Source organism: Mustela nigripes, chromosome 13 (genome assembly GCF_022355385.1).
Source record: "Mustela nigripes isolate SB6536 chromosome 13, MUSNIG.SB6536, whole genome shotgun sequence".
Taxonomy (NCBI): domain Eukaryota; kingdom Metazoa; phylum Chordata; class Mammalia; order Carnivora; family Mustelidae; genus Mustela; species Mustela nigripes.
In genome coordinates this window covers 40,530,235-40,547,929 of record NC_081569.1, presented here as the reverse complement: position 1 = coordinate 40,547,929, position 17,695 = coordinate 40,530,235, and the positions used below count along the sequence as shown (strand labels likewise).

The 17,695-nt window shown below is 41.3% G+C and overlaps 1 protein-coding gene across 3 annotated transcripts in view; it reads left to right on the top strand.

Moving 5' to 3' along the window:
* RORA (RAR related orphan receptor A) overlaps positions 1 to 17,695 on the top strand; it is a 709,088-nt gene that overhangs the window by 605,338 nt on the left and 86,055 nt on the right. Inside the window, exon 1 of one of the 3 annotated variants that reach the window (XM_059372059.1) lies at positions 9,640 to 9,849. The exons of the other annotated variants lie outside the window; for them this stretch is intronic. Coding sequence (XP_059228042.1) covers positions 9,819 to 9,849 — 31 coding nt within the window. The 5' untranslated portion in view covers positions 9,640 to 9,818. Of the gene's footprint in view, positions 1 to 9,639; positions 9,850 to 17,695 lie in introns of those variants that run through there. 3 annotated transcript variants of the gene reach the window in all.

Sequence of the window (17,695 nt, the reverse complement as noted above, 5' to 3'; positions counted from 1 at the left end):
AGAAGAAACCAGAGTCAAAAAACTACATAATATATTATTCCATTTAAGTGATATTATTTAAAGGCGGAACGATAGGGATAGAAAACAGTTATGTGGTTGCCTGGGTTTAGGGAAGGGAAGAAATTTAGCTACAGGCGAGCAGAGAGGAATCTGGGAGGAAAGGAGATGGAACTTTTCCATATATTGATGGAATTGGTGCTAATTCAACTAATACCTTTGTCAAACTCGAAGAACTTACACTAAAAAGAGTGTGTATTACTATATATGTAAATTATACTTTAAGAAGAGGTGAAAAACTGAGATTTGAATGATGAATCAAAATACAATTATTCTATTTTGCCCCAATAACATCAGAAAACACTGTCTTGTACATTATAGGGAATGTAGACAATAAGATGGAAAAACATCTGGTGATGACACTTATGATGGTAAGCCCTGAGTAACGTATAGAATTGCTGATCATTATGTTGTACACCTGAAACTAACATAGCACTGGATGCTGTGTTTCCATAAAGCAAAAAAAAAAAAAAAAAAAAGAAAGAAAGGAAGGAAGAAATGCCATTAAAACAAAGGTACTCCATGTGTTTTACTATAGTTCTATGTGATAACACACTGTTAGTATAAAATAAACACTGTGTAATTCATGTCACACTATGAACTGAGCAGTGGATGCTATGAACATATAAAACACCTTTTCTTTTCTCTTGGGTTGTTTTTTTTTTTTTAAGATTTTATTTATTTATTTGACAGACAGAGATCACAAGTAGGCAGAGGGGCAAGCAGGGAGAGAGGGGGAAGCAGGCTCCCTGCAGAGCAGAGAGCCCGATGCCATGCGGGGCTCAATCCCAGGACCCTGGGATCATGACCTGAGCCGAAGGCAGAGGCCTCAACCCACTGAGCCACCCAGGCGCCCCTTTTCTCTTGTTTTTAATGCTTAAATTTAACCTGGTTCTTACTGGTTGCAGGAAACCATTCTTTACTGATTGTTTGACAAGCGGTGACATCTGCAGTCTATACTATACTTCTAATATATGCATATTTCATAGGAGGGCAAAACTTCTGTTTGATTTGAATTACCCAGTTCGATGGCATTTTGACCTTAGGATAATAGAGAAGAAAACAAGACATTAGAAAAAATATACTATTGCTTATCTTGCTTATATGTGGTTATGTAACGTAGGCAACTTTGAGACATGGGTGGTGAACTGCTCACATCCTTGGAAGCAGTAAGACCTACCACCTGACCTTTGTGAGTGTCTTCCAGTTCTGGTATTTCTCTTTTTTATTCTTCCTTGTTTACAATGGCTTTGTCACTTTCCCTCTGTTATAGTTCAAGGAGCAAAGATGTATACATTCTAGCTTATAAAAGTCCCCTTCACCATAGAATATGTACCCTGCCTTTGGAAGAATGAGCAAGTTGGGGTTTCTGAGGCTATTACTATGTGTACTTAAGCCTTTACAACAAATTCAATAATATTTATCAGTAGTTTCTCAATAATGTGTACCATCACTTACCTAAATAAGTCACTCTTTCTTACTTGTATTATGACATTTTAAAAATTACTTTAATCTGTATTTAATATTTGTTGTCAAAACATCTAAAAGGCATATACATACGATGTCTTTGTATAAATAACAGGGCCATGCATGACTATAATCAACACATGTGGACAACAATTTATTCAAATTGCATTGAAAATTAAGTGACTGTGCTTAAGATTATTATACCATTACACCATCCATTTGGTATGGATGATTGAATAGGTAAAGGAAATGCTGTATTATATGATATGTTGCAAAAACTATGAAAAGAGCATCAGTGATATGATTTGGAAAAGCTAAATCAATGAATATCCCTATCTCATGGTTTTTCAGTAGAAGAGGGTGAACTACAAAATTACTATTTTTAATGTTTTTAACAGATGTGTTCTTTGAAGTCTTTTAGAAGTGCAGTGTTGGCTTTTGTAGTTTTTAGTTTCCTTGAAGCCCTATTGGACATTCCATTACCAATATTTAGGGTTGTTTAATTATTCCAAAAAAAGAAAGAATTCCCCTTAAGAGTTAATATGTGGCAGGTGTTTCTTAAATGTACAAATGGCAACATTGTTTTCAAATAAGATAATTACAACTGTGTACAGTATGCTTCTTCATTAGTAAGTAATTAAATAATTTACTAAATTGTGCAATAATTCATAATGACACATGCTAACCCTGCTCAATTATAGGAACTAGTGATAAAAGAATTTCTCGCACACATGCCTAAAATGTATTAGGGTAGTAATTTTTGATTCCTGACGAAGTCAGCTTGCCATTTTCAAAATACTGAGGAATGCTCAAATCAGAGAAAATGTTTTTAAAATTTTGAGAGTCATAGCATAATGGTTAGGAGTGCATACCCTAGAACCCACTTACAAAGGTTGTTCTTAAGGTTCTACCATTTTTTAGCCTTCTGTTCCCAGCAAGTTTCTTAATTTCTCTGTGCTCCAGTTTTCTCATCTCTAAAAAGAGAGTTCGGGGTAAATGTTAAAAAGAGTATCAGTGCCTACCACAGAGTAAGTCTCAAGGTATTGTTAGCCAATAGGAGAGGTAAAAGAAGCAACAACAGTGTTGTGTAATTATCGAAAAGCCCCTTTGATTTTGGAAAGTTATCTTTGGGGACATAAGGCTTCAGTGGATACTCGAAATCGAATGTGAATTTTGGAGTCTTCGGAGTTGAATGCTTCATTTAATCTACCTCTGTCTTACAAAATGGAAGAGAGGAGCACTGATTTTTTTTTTTTTTTAATGTGAGCCGAACATATTTAGAAGAATTTTAACATTTCTTAATACGACAGAGGAGCATACCCAAATCTATCCTTGTTTCAGTACTCAGAGCATATTGCCCCAGTGCAGGACTGGACATAAATAATAGGTTACTTCTGAGAGCAGCGAAGAGACTTCTGATCAAATGCTGTCAGCCAAACAAATCCCATCCTATAAGCTGGAGCTTAAATGTGAGCCTCCGAACGACTATTGACATGTGGCACCACTGTCTGAAATGTCAATAGTAATAAAATGAGTATTTCATAATGCAGAATAATTGATTACTCTGCCTGACTGAACAGAAACATATTTTCTCCGCGAAAGCAAAATAATGCCAGCATTTGCTCCTGGAATGCTCCTCGCTGCGAGACTCGGATTTCCCAATGAAGCCCACGTACTCCACAGCCCTTGATCATGCATGACAAAAATAGAGAGAACCATCTGTAACTGCTTATCTTTTCTCCATTATTTGAAAATATATTTTTAAGATACTTCTTAAAAAATAAAAAATGGCCCATATACAAAGCATCTATATTAATAGAACTGTCGCAGATAATTTTCAGAACTTTAAAGGATGAGATACAGAATCAAATAATATTCAATTTATCTTGTTCATCCTAAAATGTCCTGCTTAGCGTTTCGCTCTGTGGAAATAACACCCATTTCCAGTTTTATTCTTCCTCTGTGTGCTGTGATGTGGAACTCTTTTGCTCTGTGTGTTTTATTAAGTGTAATTTAACTTTATGACTATCAAACCGACTATTAATCCTTACAATAAGACTATGAAATGGGTGAGCAGCAAAGAGATTTATTTTCTAAAGTGCAATTCTCTTGTTCTGCCCTCGATTATTTTTTCAAAACTTATTCTTTGAATGTATATGGTTTGCAAAGGTCTGTGCTAGGCACTGTGAGGAAAAGCAGAAGAGATAGTAACAACCTACATTGTGAGCTTTCTCTATTCCTTGTCTATATGTGCTGTATGTTGCTGTGAACCTTCACTACTAGCTTAAGAGAGGCATTTTCTTTCTCTGTATCTTCATCTGTATTCTGCCCGCCTGTTAAGATGTTCTTTATTCCTTTTTCTAGCCACTAGATTTGTCTTTCAAAGTGTAATTCAAGTGGTACCTCTTCCATCAAGTTCTTCTTCTCATAAAATTTAAGTTTAACCCTGCACAATGTACCTCCTCTTACTCTTGGCTTACATAGCACCTTATTTCTGGAACATTGTTTCTGCCTTACATTGTAAGTGTGGCATTCACGTGCCTGCTAGATGGTAAGCTCCTTGAGCGAAGGTCTGACGTCTTAATCTTTTTCTTTCCCTCTTCATGTCCTGGCGCACATTCTTTAAATTATGACACACATGATGTTTACATTCTGTATTGGATGGGAGCTCCCGCTCTTACAGGAGATAAGACCTAAGAAAGTGAGACCAAGACCCGTTAGAACAAGGGATCATTTAATTTGTACTCATCTTCATATTCCCAATACTTAGCAGGTACTTAATAAATGCTTGTTTAATACACATACGCACACATACACACAGTTTCAAAATTGTAAAAAACTTAGCAAATGTGCTTTCTAATAGTCATTCCAACACAAACTTTATTAAGATCAGTAATTTATGCCAAGCACAGGCTCTATGTGTACAACAATGTAGGAGCTAGTGGGGGTAGTGATGGTATTTCCACTCATAAGCCCTACTAAGAGGTAATCACTCTATCCTTTCTTTAAGTTGTTTAATCCTCGCAATGGCCTATCAAGACTCCACCAGACTTATTTCACATATGAGGAAACAAAGATTTATTCAAATCACTCAGCTAATGAGTGGGATAAAGTTTGGTTTGGGGCCCAGCTTTGTCTAATGTGAGAGCTCGTTTGACCATACGGCAGAGTTCAGTGACACAAAGAAGCCTCCTTGCAGAGGTAAGTTGATGTGGTGCAGCAGAAGTTCCTAAGAAGTGGTAGGATGTGATCGTGAATGTAGTTGTGGGATGTTTGAGTTGCGGGAGCACTTCAATGTCTGTTCCCATTCCTTCATTTTACAGGGAAGGGGCCGGAGAAGTGAAATAACTAGTCCAGGGAGCCGTAGACAACTAGTTAAGTGTGAAACTTGAACCCAGGCTCCAGGTTTTGAGTTTATTTCTAGTTGTCATATTCCTTTAACTAAAAAAATGATTTCCTGAATAGCCTGTTCCCCTGCCCTCTGCAGGAGTGGGGTGAGAACACCCCATGGGAACACAAGTCACAGAGGTCCTTTAGGCCTCTGATGTGCATCTCCTTCCTTGCTGCCTTGGCAGGGGTGTGTGTGTGTGTGTGTGTGTGTGTGTGTGTGTGTGTCTGTAGTAAGACACCTGCTACCTACCTATTTCATGGAGGTTGCTCACATCTGTATGCCTGTGAACTTCACCCTTCCCCTCATTGTGTCAGTTACAAAACATCTGCCAGTTCCTGAATTTCCCAATAGATGTATGAGATATGTGGTTCCAGAAATCTCAGAATCCCTTCACCATTGTCTCAATCCAGCCAAATCTTTCACCTCTAACATCTCATTACACTAATAATCACACTAATGATTTGGAGCCGTCTGTCCACTGTGAGGGGCAAAGTGCTGTGCAAACATCTTTTCAGTGGGCAACCAGACACTGCCTTCCTTTAGGGTTGCTCAGATGACTCAGGGAGCTGACTTCTCTACAGTATCCAGAGCCAAGGTCAACTGATTAGTGAGCTTGTTCTTGTTTGATTCTCCAGCACAATAGCAGGCACATTACACACATTCAGTGAATGTGCTTGATAATGTGAAATGTGTGTGCCTATGTGTCTGAATGTGTATAATTGAAGCTATCTCTTGCCACCAAAGTACAGTGTATTTTACCGTATTTCATGGACTATGTGTAAGCATACACACATGTACATCTACACCGACATCTACATTTGTTTTAAAATCACGAGTGGCAAGCGAGCTATATTCATCTGTTCATCTTCTGACCCTTCCACTCATTAATAAGGGGGCCTCTCTGTCACCCCTGGTTTCCAGATCTCACCAATATTATGCCATTAAAAAAAAAAAATGTTCCTTTATGAGACACTGGCTCCTTCCAGAAAAATTAAGCAAGTCTGTGCCTTCTCTGTAGCTTTCCAAGTAGTCTTATTTAGAACTCTCTGGGCCTGACCCTGTCCGGTCCACAGGAGACCTGCTCCTCTGGCTCTGTGTCGGTCAGAATGGCCCAAGTCCTACAGATCACAGTGCAGTGGTGGTTAAGAATTCGGTTGAATCAAGCTGCCTAGGACCACATTAACCTTTCACTGATCCCTTTCTTGTTCTGCTAGAAAGAAATTAATTGAATTAGCAGGCTGCCACACACTAGAGAGGGAGAAGCAGGGCCTGGGTGAGATACAGAGCCAAAATCCTCTCTCACGTGCAGCCGCAAACATTGAAATCATCTTATGTTAGGAGGTCCTTGCCCACTCAAGAAAAATGTCTTGGTCCATTGGTTTGCCATTCTCCCTAACAGCAGCATTCTAGTGTGATTCAGTGCGGTATGCCAAACCTCATTTGGTGGAAAATCAAATATACCCTCATAAAGTATCATTTCTTTATTTAATCTCTGAAAGTGGGAAGATTGGCACCAATTTACTGATTACATTCCAGTCCAGATATCCTGTAGAAATATAGCAGGCTTTCCTCACATAGGCATTTGGGAACAACCTGGCACCAGAAGTGTCTCTCCACTTTCTTGCTAAGTGACAGATCAAATGTGAAATCCAGTATATAGGGACCCCATGTGGGGCTGTTACAGGTCTGGAGGACTCTGAAATGAATTACATGTGTTTATAAGTATGCAGTGTACCTTCCTTTTCTGAGATTAGCCAATAGAAACATTTGAATAAAAACGTAATGTGTAACGTAACTCTATTCATGGTAAAGAATTCCCATCCTGTGTAATTACCTTCATGTAAGCAATACTCTTTTTCTATTTTCTTTTCAGAACACTTGGTAAAAAAAATTTTAAGTGGAAAGAATATATTACTTAATACTGTTTCTCCCCCATAGTAGGTACTCTGAAAATCTTTTTTATTAGACTCCAAATAATTATTCCTACATGTTAATATATAGTTGGTAAAAGTTTGCACAGAAATGTGCATCGTTTAGGGTTCAAATTTGGTGGTATCAGAGGGGTTATGGATCCTTTCATTCCTGACTGATTTATTTGGTGGAAGACTTATAATTTCATAGAAAGTTTGTATTTCAAGGTTGTTTTGTTTTAAACAGCTCTCATTTTTACTTTCAAAGTTTCATGAGAGCTTTATGTTAATATAAAGAACAATATTGTACCCTGGGTTAAAAGCTGAAGACATTTAATAGAGGCATGTATTACAAATAGCATCTAGCCACACAGGAAGGTTAAGACTTAATATCTGAAATTCTGTTGCTCATTATTTATAGGACCAGAATGAAACACATTTCTAAAGGCTAAGGTCAGTATTACATTATCCTGGAAATGTCTTTGTTGAATAAATGTGTAAATATCTCAAATAAGTATTATGAGATTATATTTCTATTGGGGACATATCTATAGGATGACTGATTCTACTACTTGTAATTGCAGGAGCACACATGTCACGTTACATGTCATTCCCGATTACCGATTTCATTTGAAATGGTCTGGAAATAAATACCGATTACTAGTAATGTAAGACTATTTACCTTGGAGTCAGATGTCTGACAGGCAGGCTAGAGCTAATGGATTTGCTCATTTTCAAAGCATTGTTTTCTAAAACAGGATACTGTTTTAAAGTAACACTGTGAATTTTCAGAGTTGTGTATCTGGATTCATTTGCAGGGAATATGAAGAGCATACCTAGAAGCATGCAATCACTGATGTCTTTCCATCCTTCAGCGGTACAACGGAAAGAAAATTGTACCTGGGACCTACCTACTGGATAGCTTGGCTTTACTTTTCCTTGTTATAAAGTCCTTAGGACTAGGGGAAATCAAGAACCAAATATGAAGGATGGTGTCAATGTAACTGAGGGGTGTTGCCTCATTGGGAGATACAGTTGCATCATGGGAAGGTGGTGTGATTTAATTTCATAATTGTAAACATCAGTGGGTATGGTTGGTTCATTTGAAACTCTTGTCCACTTTGCTATGGCTGGACAGCTGAATTAACATGGGTAGGTCTTGGCTTCCCACTTTCATAATTTCTTATTTTTGTGGTTTTATTTGAAAAAAAAATGTAAAGTAGGGGGATGGGGCAATTGGGTGATGGCATTAAGGAGGGCATGTGATGTGATGAGTCCTAGGTGTTATATGCAACTGGTAAGTTATTGAACACGCCATCTGAAACTAATGTACTATAAATTGGCTAATTTAATTGAAATTAAACAAAGAAAAAACCTAAAGGAAAAACTTTAGGATGGTTTTAGCTGAAACCAAACTTTTATAAAGCTATATCTTGATTTCTGACCTTCTAAATCAGGACTGTGTAAATTTTGCCTTGAAAGGGAGGCTGGGGATTGTGGGGAGTATATGAATCCTAGTTTTCTACAGAGCTGATTGTCTCACTGTGTTTTAAATCATAGCACAACTCAGGACAAGGACAACTGTTTTATGGGGGAAAAAATGCTAGGACTCTCGTAATATAATCAGCATGAAGTCATCAGTTAATAACTATATAATATTTTGAGTTGTAAATGGAAATACAGACCATTAGAAAAGAAAGGAAAATTGAAGTGATGTGAAGTAACAGTAGCAGGTATGTAAACTGGGCTTTTGAGATTTTTTTTTTCCTGTTGTGGTCAATGTTATGAGCATTCAGCAGTTTTAAATAATGCAGGCTCTGGGTATGAAGCATCTGAAATTCATCCTCAAGAGATTCATCTAGTAATACTGTCAAGATTTAAGTTTCCATAGGCCAGTAAAAAGAATTAAGCTTCAAAGTTCAGAGGGAATTAAGTTTTAATTTTAAGTGAGAATTCACAAAGTTTACCTTTATATAGGTATTTTTGTTTTCCTCCCCAAAGTGGCACAATATCTCATCTTTAGGGTGTAAAAAGTAGAATCTTTCCCACCTGTAGATGGGTTCCCTGGAGAGAATGATGGATATGGAAGAGTCTGGGAATTTAGTGGCTCAAGTTGGCTGGCGATTATCATTTAGGATATTCACATAGTTTTCAGCTCTCCTTCCAGGTAACAGTGTTCCTGGGGGAAGAGAGAGGTGTAAACAGACACCTTTGGTGAAGTTGGTGTGCTGGAGATTACCAACGTTTGAGTGGGCGGCGGTCCCCCTGCCCAGGCCAAGTCTCCCATGGAAGACTTAGAAGGCACTCACTCCACTCGCCCGCAAGGTCCCGGGTGACACGCGCTGCACGGACCCATATGGGCCCCCCTTTCCGAACAGAGCTGGGGCGCTCTGGGAAATGAGGGTGTCTATGACCCCGCAGGCCATATCCCTCTTTTCCGCCGACGAACCGGAGTATTTAACGTCCCGGGGGGCTCGGGAAAAGCAGCAGGAGAGCGGCGGGGGGTTGCGTGCCCCTTGCCCCACCAGGTGGGGGCACAAAGTGGCCAGGCGCGCGCGTTCCGCGGGGCGCTGCGTCCAGAGGGGCGCTGCGTCGAGAGAGCACCCTGGCGACCACAGGTGCTCTGGGAGGCGAAGAGAAGGCCGGGGGCCTGGGCGCGGGCCGGGGGCGCGGCAGGGCAGCGCCGGGCTGGGGTGCGCCCGCCGAGCCGCTGCCGCTCACCTGCCCGCGGGGGCGGGGCGGGGCGCGGCGCTGGGGCGCGCCTGCCTCCCGCCTCCCGCCCGGGGAGGAAGCGGAGGGGCGCGGTGTAAACAGAGCGGCGGCCGTGATGTCAGCCGGTCACATGGAGCCTCTTATGGCTCGGGATGGCTCTCGGCGGGCGGGCAGCTGCGGCAGCTGCTGCTGTGGCTCGGGCGGCGGCGGCGCGGCGGCGGCAGAGGGGGCTCCGGGGTCGGACCATCGGCTCTCCCTGCGCTCTCCGCACCGCGGCTTAAATGATGTATTTTGTGATCGCAGCGATGAAAGGTGAGCCGGGAGCCCCGCCGGGGCCGGGTGGGCTGGCTGCTCCGGGGGGCGGGGAGGAGGGCGCGCAGGGGGAGGGGTGGGCGCGCCTGCCCGAGCGCACGTACTGCCCCGGGCTGGGCGCCCGAGCCCCGCCAGGGCCTTCTGGGCCACAGCGGCGGCGCCACCTGAGCCCGGCCGCGGGATCAGCCTGCCTCCTGTAGGGGGCAAAGGCGCACGGGCTGGAGCCCCCTCTTCCTCCCCCTCTGACTCCTGTCAGCAGCCCGGGTCCGCCTGGAACCCGGCGGGGCTCTCGGAAGAAAGTTTGCTGGGAGTCGCGGCGCTTCTGGAAGGGAGGGGAGGATCTGAAGAGCTCGGAGGAAGCCGGGGACGCCCGCGGTCGGTCCCCAGGGCCCGCACCCCGGACAGCTCCGGCCTACGTAGTGAAGGCGCTGCGGCCGGGCCGGGCCGTGCGTGCGCGCGGACGCGATGTCATCTCTCGGGACTGGTCAGCGCCCCGGGCCTCGCGCCCTCCCGCCCTCCCCCCGCCCCGTGGCGGCCCGGAGGCCCGGAGCGCCCGAGCGGCCGCGGGCGGGGAAAGTGCGGCCGTTTCGCCCTGCGTCCCGACGCGGCTACTTCCGAAAGCGCCCGGGCCCGAGCGGGACGGGCTTCTCGAACGTGCCTAGACTCTCCGGGCTGCCGCCGCAGCCTCAGCGCACCTCCGCTTTGATACTTTGGGTTGTGGATGGACGTGGGGAGGCAACCTTGCCCACAGGAGTCGCGGGCGGCCGTGCAAGTTAGACGGCGGTGAGGGCCGACCCGCGCGGGTTGGTCGCGGTCGAGTCTCCCCGCCCGGCCTTCCGCCTTGGTCAGGATTTCTGAGTAGGCTGGTGGCTATGGCAGGGGGAACTAGTGGAAGACAGGGTCGACTGGAGGGCTTCCCAGGTGAGGGGCAAAGAAACGAGCCAAGTCAGGGAAGTTTCTCCTGGGAGAGCCAAAGTTTGGAGGTGTGCAGGAAGTCGCCCGTGCGGCCCGGAGAAGCCAAGTCGCGCTCTTAGGACTCTTGCAAACAGCCGTGGAGAAGCTCAGCCGGCAGCACGTTGCCCGCCTGTGCGCCCGCAGGTTCCTCCGGGGAGATAATCTGCCCGAGGGGCCTCGCGGACCCGGCCGCTGGCCGCGGGGATTTGGAAGCCCATCTGTTTGCGGCGCACCCGGTGCGCAGCATTTTTGCAGATCCAGACTGTCCTGCGGGCACTGCCCATCCGTGCGGGCGCCGGGAGCGCCGTGAACGTTTGGTGGGTTGAGGTTTTGTTGCAGTCCGGGATGAAGGACACTAGTTCGGTATCCGAGCTGCGTTTACTTTCGGATCATCTAGCTTTGCCTTTCTTCACTAGAGATTGGGTGGCATCTCTTTTATTAATTATTAACAGGCCGAAATGTGCTGGACACTAAGATGAGCTGCTTAAGATGAAATTTCTCTATACGACGTACCCACGGCAAATTTTCTATCTTTCCCTCGTGGCTTTCAGAAAACAGGATTTAAGCGTTTTTAGAAAAAGCAACTGATAAAGGAGGGAAAACCTCCCATGTGATACACGTTCTTAAGCACTTAAAATCATTTTGTAAAGAAAAAAAAATGTTTGTCTTACCGACTTTTTTTTGGTAAAAGAAAGCTATGCTCCTCCTCTCCCCCTCAGAAAAACTTTTATGCTATTTCCTGCGTTTTATTAATCCTGTAAGAGTAAAACGACTCAAATAGCCTTCGTAGTCAAGACATTTTCTTGTGTGCGTTTTTTTTTCCCTCCCCTTTAAGTTGCAAAGTGGATTTTGCTCTTTGGAAGATGTCAATGCCAGTCTTTATCCATTTTATGTTGTATAATTTGTGTTGATTGGGGGAAGGGTGAAAACCCAAGACTATTTCCCCTCATGAAGAGTAACCACCAAACAATAAGGAAAGTATGTTTTAATATTTAATCTAATGTTGATGCTTCCCAGTACAGAGGATTTTGCTTTTGTAGCTCTAGTACAAAGTTCGGTACTATCCCTTACTAATATAAGCATGAGAATCACACAACCACCAACATCCCCCAAAAGCTCTAGCCCACACATTTGTCTTGGAGTGACCTCTGGCTGCCATTAGATAATAGATTCATAGTAATGTGCTTTGAGAAAAGTAGCTCAGAAGTACTGGCAATGCAGTTTTTTCTATAAGCGTGAGAGAGAAAGAAATAGAATGCATCTGGACAATTAGAATATTTCATTTCCAATATCTTCACATCCTGTGTTTTAATGGGATTATCTCACTGTGGCGCAAATTTAAACTGAAGAAAAATAGTTTGTGGGAAAATGAGGAATGCTGTAAATGTTTCCATATCAGATTTAAGGGGAAAAAAACTGGCCCAGAATCATATTAAATACTTCCCTACTGCCTCTTATTTTTAATAGTTAAATTGGTTCCATATGTAAGAGAGTTTGTATAATTAGATTTTTCATGCAAAACAGAAAAACTATAATATAGCTTTTTGGTACATGTATGCATGTGGATGGGGGAGGAGAGAACAAGCGACCATAAAAGAGAAACATTCTCTTTGTTGGCTGATTACTTAGGTTTTTTAAACATCATTAAATCAGGCCTTTTGAACTCACCAAAGAAGAAAATCCTTCCTCTGCGTTAGTTGTCAAATAAGTTTAGGCTTAAAGTGGTTTTATGCTTAGAAGTAATAAATCTTCATTTAAGCAACTCTAGTCTCATCCTTCAGTTTTGTTTTTGTTTAATTAACAACAAAATTCCAATACCATTTGGATTGCTTCTTGGGCAAACAGAGAGAGCCAGCGATAACATTTAGAATCAGGGGAGCACTTGTTCTGCTCATCATAAAAGTGCATTGGTCAAATGTCAGGCAGCAGCCAAGTGCTGAAAGGAAATGCAAGGGCTTCATCAGTTTCCGTAGATTATATACTCCTTTGCTTCATGAGTGCTCAGCCAATGCTCATGTAAATGGAGTTAGAGTGGAGAAAGGCTTACAGGGAATTTCTGTCCCATAATAGATTCTTCCCCCAGCACAATTCATGTGCAATTCAAATGCAGAACTTCACCTTCTTGCTTTGAAAATATTTTGTGTGTTGGTGATTAGTAGTAGTTCCAACTCGCATAAATTTGATTTTGTAGTTTTGAAGAACTTGGGCTTTCTTTTTACCCAATGAAATGTGAATTTTATCCCTGGTCTGCTTTCACGCACCCTGTCAGTGGTATCCCTTAAGCAGGGATTTTTGTCCCATTTTTGTGACCTTTGATGAGTAGGATTGGGAGAAGGGTGATGGCTGGGTCTTGAAAGAAGAAAATGCAAAGGGCTGTGCCACCGGGCAGAGTTCATCGGGCAAGGAGGGGTCAGTTCTTTTAAAGACAAAGAGGATCTCTGAATCCATCTGTCCATGGGAGGAGGGGGGAGCTCAGACCCTTTAGGAAATAGACAATATTTTTAAAGCACCCTTTTCTTGAGCAACCTCTTGATTTTGTATATTTGAATCACATCACTTGAAATACAAAGCAACATCATACTCGAGTAAACCACTTTGCCCACAATTTGAATTAAACCATGTAATTTCTTGATGCTGCCCAGTTATAAAATAATACAATTTGTAAATGGAAGTGCTCCGATAGATGGAGGGATAGATAGATGGATAGATAGATAGAATGAATATGATTTATATCTTCGGGGTTATTTTATAACTAGTGGATAAATTAGTAAATATATATTAATAGTTCTTACTGCACTCCGTTTTCTCTCACCTTTCCCTTCCAGCCAAGTGAACCACGGTGAAATGGATGAGATCAGCAAGTAGATAATTGCAAAGGACCTGCAGTAACACCCAGCCACTTTGTAATTTGCTCAGGGGTGTCTAAGAAAATAATATTTACAAATGACCATTTATTGAGAGAAAAAGTTACTGGATAGATGGATAGATCGATCTGCAGAGGTAGCGTTAGAGTTCAGTTTTCTTATAATTCTCTTAAATTATTTTAGTCATCCGTAAAACCCATTGCATGGAGTAAATCTAAGTACCTCGTCATAGAAATATTTTCTGATGCATTCTAAATACTCATAGTGCTTATTAGTAAGAAATCAAGGCTTTAATCTATATATTTCATGTCTATTAAGTATTAAAACAGTAATTAGACTCTCAGAATCAGCAGCTACACCATGTGTATGCTTCTCTGCTTTGAAAAAAAAAAGGTAATTTGGAAAGATCCACCAGTGACAACAGGTATGAATTGACATTTGATATCATCTCAAAGACCACATATTGACCCTCTGAGGAAAGACTGACAAATTTCCCCCCTCCCCCCTTCTAGATCCTCCGCTGAGGATACCTCCCTTCCAGCCCAGACTTTGAGTCATGGACTTACAGATTCATAGTCAGAGCCTTTTGTATTTGTTACTATGCATGCTTTTTCTGTAAATTGTCAGAGCATTATGTCCAGAGAAAAGAGGTCTAGATAGACTGATAATAGCATTTATTAGCCCTTGTGCAATATGCGAGAAAACAGTTGAAAACTCTTATTTTTGGATATTCTTTTTAAAGTGACATTTGGGGGCGCCTGGGTGGCTCAGTGGGTTAAGCTGCTGCCTTCGGCTCAGGTCATGATCTCAGGGTCCTGGGATCGAGTCCCGAATCGGGCTCTCTGCTCGGCAGGGAGCCTGCTTCCTCCTCTCTCTCTGCCTGCCTCTCTGCCTACTTGTGTTCTCTGTCAAATAAATAAATAAAATCTTTAAAAAAAAAATAAAATAAAGTGACATTTGGTAGCCCTCATCATATTATAAGGAGGTAATGTGATAATTTTAAAATCTTTGTTCCTGTGAGTATAAAAAACCATGTCCAACCTATTCCCTAGGTTTGCTAGTGATTTCATTCTTTGATTTTTATTGTGTTGTCTCTGAAGTTTACTAGACATTTCGTAAATACATAGTTGGATGAGTTAATCTATATTTGTTTTGTGCTTTATGTTTTACAAACATTCTTGTCTCATTTAATCCTCCGTGGAAAGCCACTATTACTCTCATGGTTTTTGGTTGGAAAAAAGTGAAGCCCATAGAGGTTATGTTGCTCTAGCCAAGCTCTTCCAGCTGATAAATGGTGAAGCAAGGACTAGAGCCCTAATTTCTACTATTTTCATGCTGCCTCCCCTGGAGGAAGCTGTGAAAATGCCCTGGATATAACTTTGTCTCTAGTTAGTGAAAATTATAACTCTGGCATTTATAAGAGAAAAAAATAGATTCAATTATGTAATGCTTTGCTGAGCCTAATATCTTTAAATTACTATTTAATAAAATCAATTTGGTACAAATGGGGTTATTCTTATTTGCTCATCATTAGCTCTCTTCATCCATGATTTTCATTAAGTCTGCTTGTTATAAGAGGATCTGGGTGAAATGTAAGCCTTACCTTCCTAAAGAATACAGAATACTATGAGGTACGGCTAACTTGTATAACCTACCTCCATTATGATAGAATTGAGCTAGAGATTTATCTGTATGTGTTCCACTAATCTTTAGGCAAAGGGTGCGTTCATAAATGTATCTTCTAATTTTAATATGCCTTTATGTAGAAAGCTGATGAAGCCTTGGGCTTGTGAGTGCTGTTCTGGTTTTTCCATGACAGCTAAGGGACATGATTGTGGACGTACTCTTGAGAAATCTGTTGTCTTTTAGAAAAGCACACAAGAGTAAAAGTTTCCAAGTAGATAGATCTGCAAAAGCTCATTTCTTGATGGGTGTTTACTTTTCTGCTGACTGGATTGAGATGAGTGTGAAAGCAAATCTACATTATTTCATAGAGTCTTGGGGAGAAAAGAAACCGTCACTCAGACACGTGTCCTGTTGGCATTTCGTTCTCCACTGCATTCCTGCCAAATGGTTGTCTGGTTCTACTTGAACACCTTTTATGACGGGAAACTCACTATTGTTCAAGATAGCTTATTCCATCTCGAATTAGAAAATTCTGCTTATTACATCAAGCACAAATCTCTTTGTATTTTAAATCCCTCGATTCTGATCCTTTCTTTTGGGGCTGTGTAGAACATATTTAATCCATCTTTCAAGTAAAGATTGCCAGCTATTTGAAGCCTCATAGTATGAAACGCACACAACTCTGACCTTACTATTTGCTGTCCCTGTCCACTGCGCTCCTTCTGTCTTCCCGCAATCTTGGTCTGTTTCTTTCTTCCTCAGGCATACTTAAGTTTCTCTAGAACCTCTGGAAATTTTGTTGCCAAAAGTGGAACCCGCGCACTAGTTGTGGTATGATTGATTTAGCACTTAACCTGCCACGTAGTAAGGAGTAAAGATTTTTGAATTTTGTGTTAGGTTTTTAAAGCTGCATAGGCTGCATAGGCTAGGACATCGCATGAGCGGTCTGTGTAATATCATTGTAATTTGTGAAAGTGGACTTTTGACCTATTTATAAATGCTTTTAGGTGAACTGAAGTTGGCTATTAAATATCTAGGAAAATCAAAGATATTCTAAAAGCAATTAATGGAACATGAGAAGCGTTTATAAGGTGTTTTCCTCCAAAGAAGTGTCTGATCTGAGATAAGGCTGCCCTCTAGTGGTTACTTATTCGCGGAAAGCCGTAATGGTGCCAGTGAATTTCCCATCAGGCTAGTGGAGGGGGTCAAAGGTTGAAATTATTTTCTCACTTGCTGTGAGGCATTCTTCATCAGATTCCAAAGAGTAATGCATTGTTTTAAACGGTTATTAGAAATGGAACTGTAGTGGAGATAATGAATTTGCAAAGTTTCCATGGAAGATAGTAAGGGAAGTTTTAAAGCTGAATTATAAAATTCTTTTTCGCTCCATGTTAAATTTTAAGATGTAAATAAGATTTGGTTTGTGAGTAAACAATTATTATGACCTTTACGGTAATCTTGTAATTTTTTTTTAAGTTTCAACCTTGATTCTGTTCCCCAAACCTCAAATAAATTTTAAAAAGAGATTGTCATTTTGATTTGCATCTTCCCTTTTGAAATCCAGAGCCATTTTTTTCCCAAAAAAGCAAACATTTAGAAAGAAGTAAACAATTGTAGCTTTTTTCAGCAATAAAATGGTTTTAAACATGGGTGCAAAACTATTAACCACTTGATTTATGAAGACTTGTGGTCTTTTGGTTCATTTAAGTGTAAGCAATTTGCCGCAAATATAGGTTCTGTGTTACATAGGTTTTTAGAACATCGTATAGAGTTTATGCTTTAAAACACTGCACAAAATAGAAATAAGAAAACACTTCTGTAATTTTCAGGATAAATAGATAATACGAGTGAATTGCATGCAGACTCAGATTTCGGTGACATCAAGTGTGAAACAATCATAAAACAATCTGATTCTGGGTTGGAATCAGACAAATAAGTATTGATCCTTTAATATCATTTAAGGAAATGATGCCTTGCAGAAGGATGAGAATACAGGTTTACATGAATTTTGCATTGCTCAAGAACTCAAGGCTTCGGAGCTGAGTTGGACTTACCAGGATAGTAATAATGATGGGTAATCACTGAGATTTTAAAGGGTGACAGTGCTTCCTTATTCCTACTGGAAAGGTGAAATTGCACCTTTACGTGAAAAACATGGAGGGGAGGAAAAAGCAAGGAGAACCTGCTGTTTAAACTTTTCCATTATAGAAATAAGATAGTGGTTCAGAAGTGAAGACTTGTGGTTAAGTTTCAGATCAGTTATTGAAGCAAACCGTTTTTTAAACTATGCCGCCTAGGAGTGTGATTCTTTCACCACATGACAAATAATCTCTTTTTCATAGAATGTTATTTTCATTTTTCAGTTGCTGGGGCCCCCCCTTTCTCTTATTTGTTTATTTCAC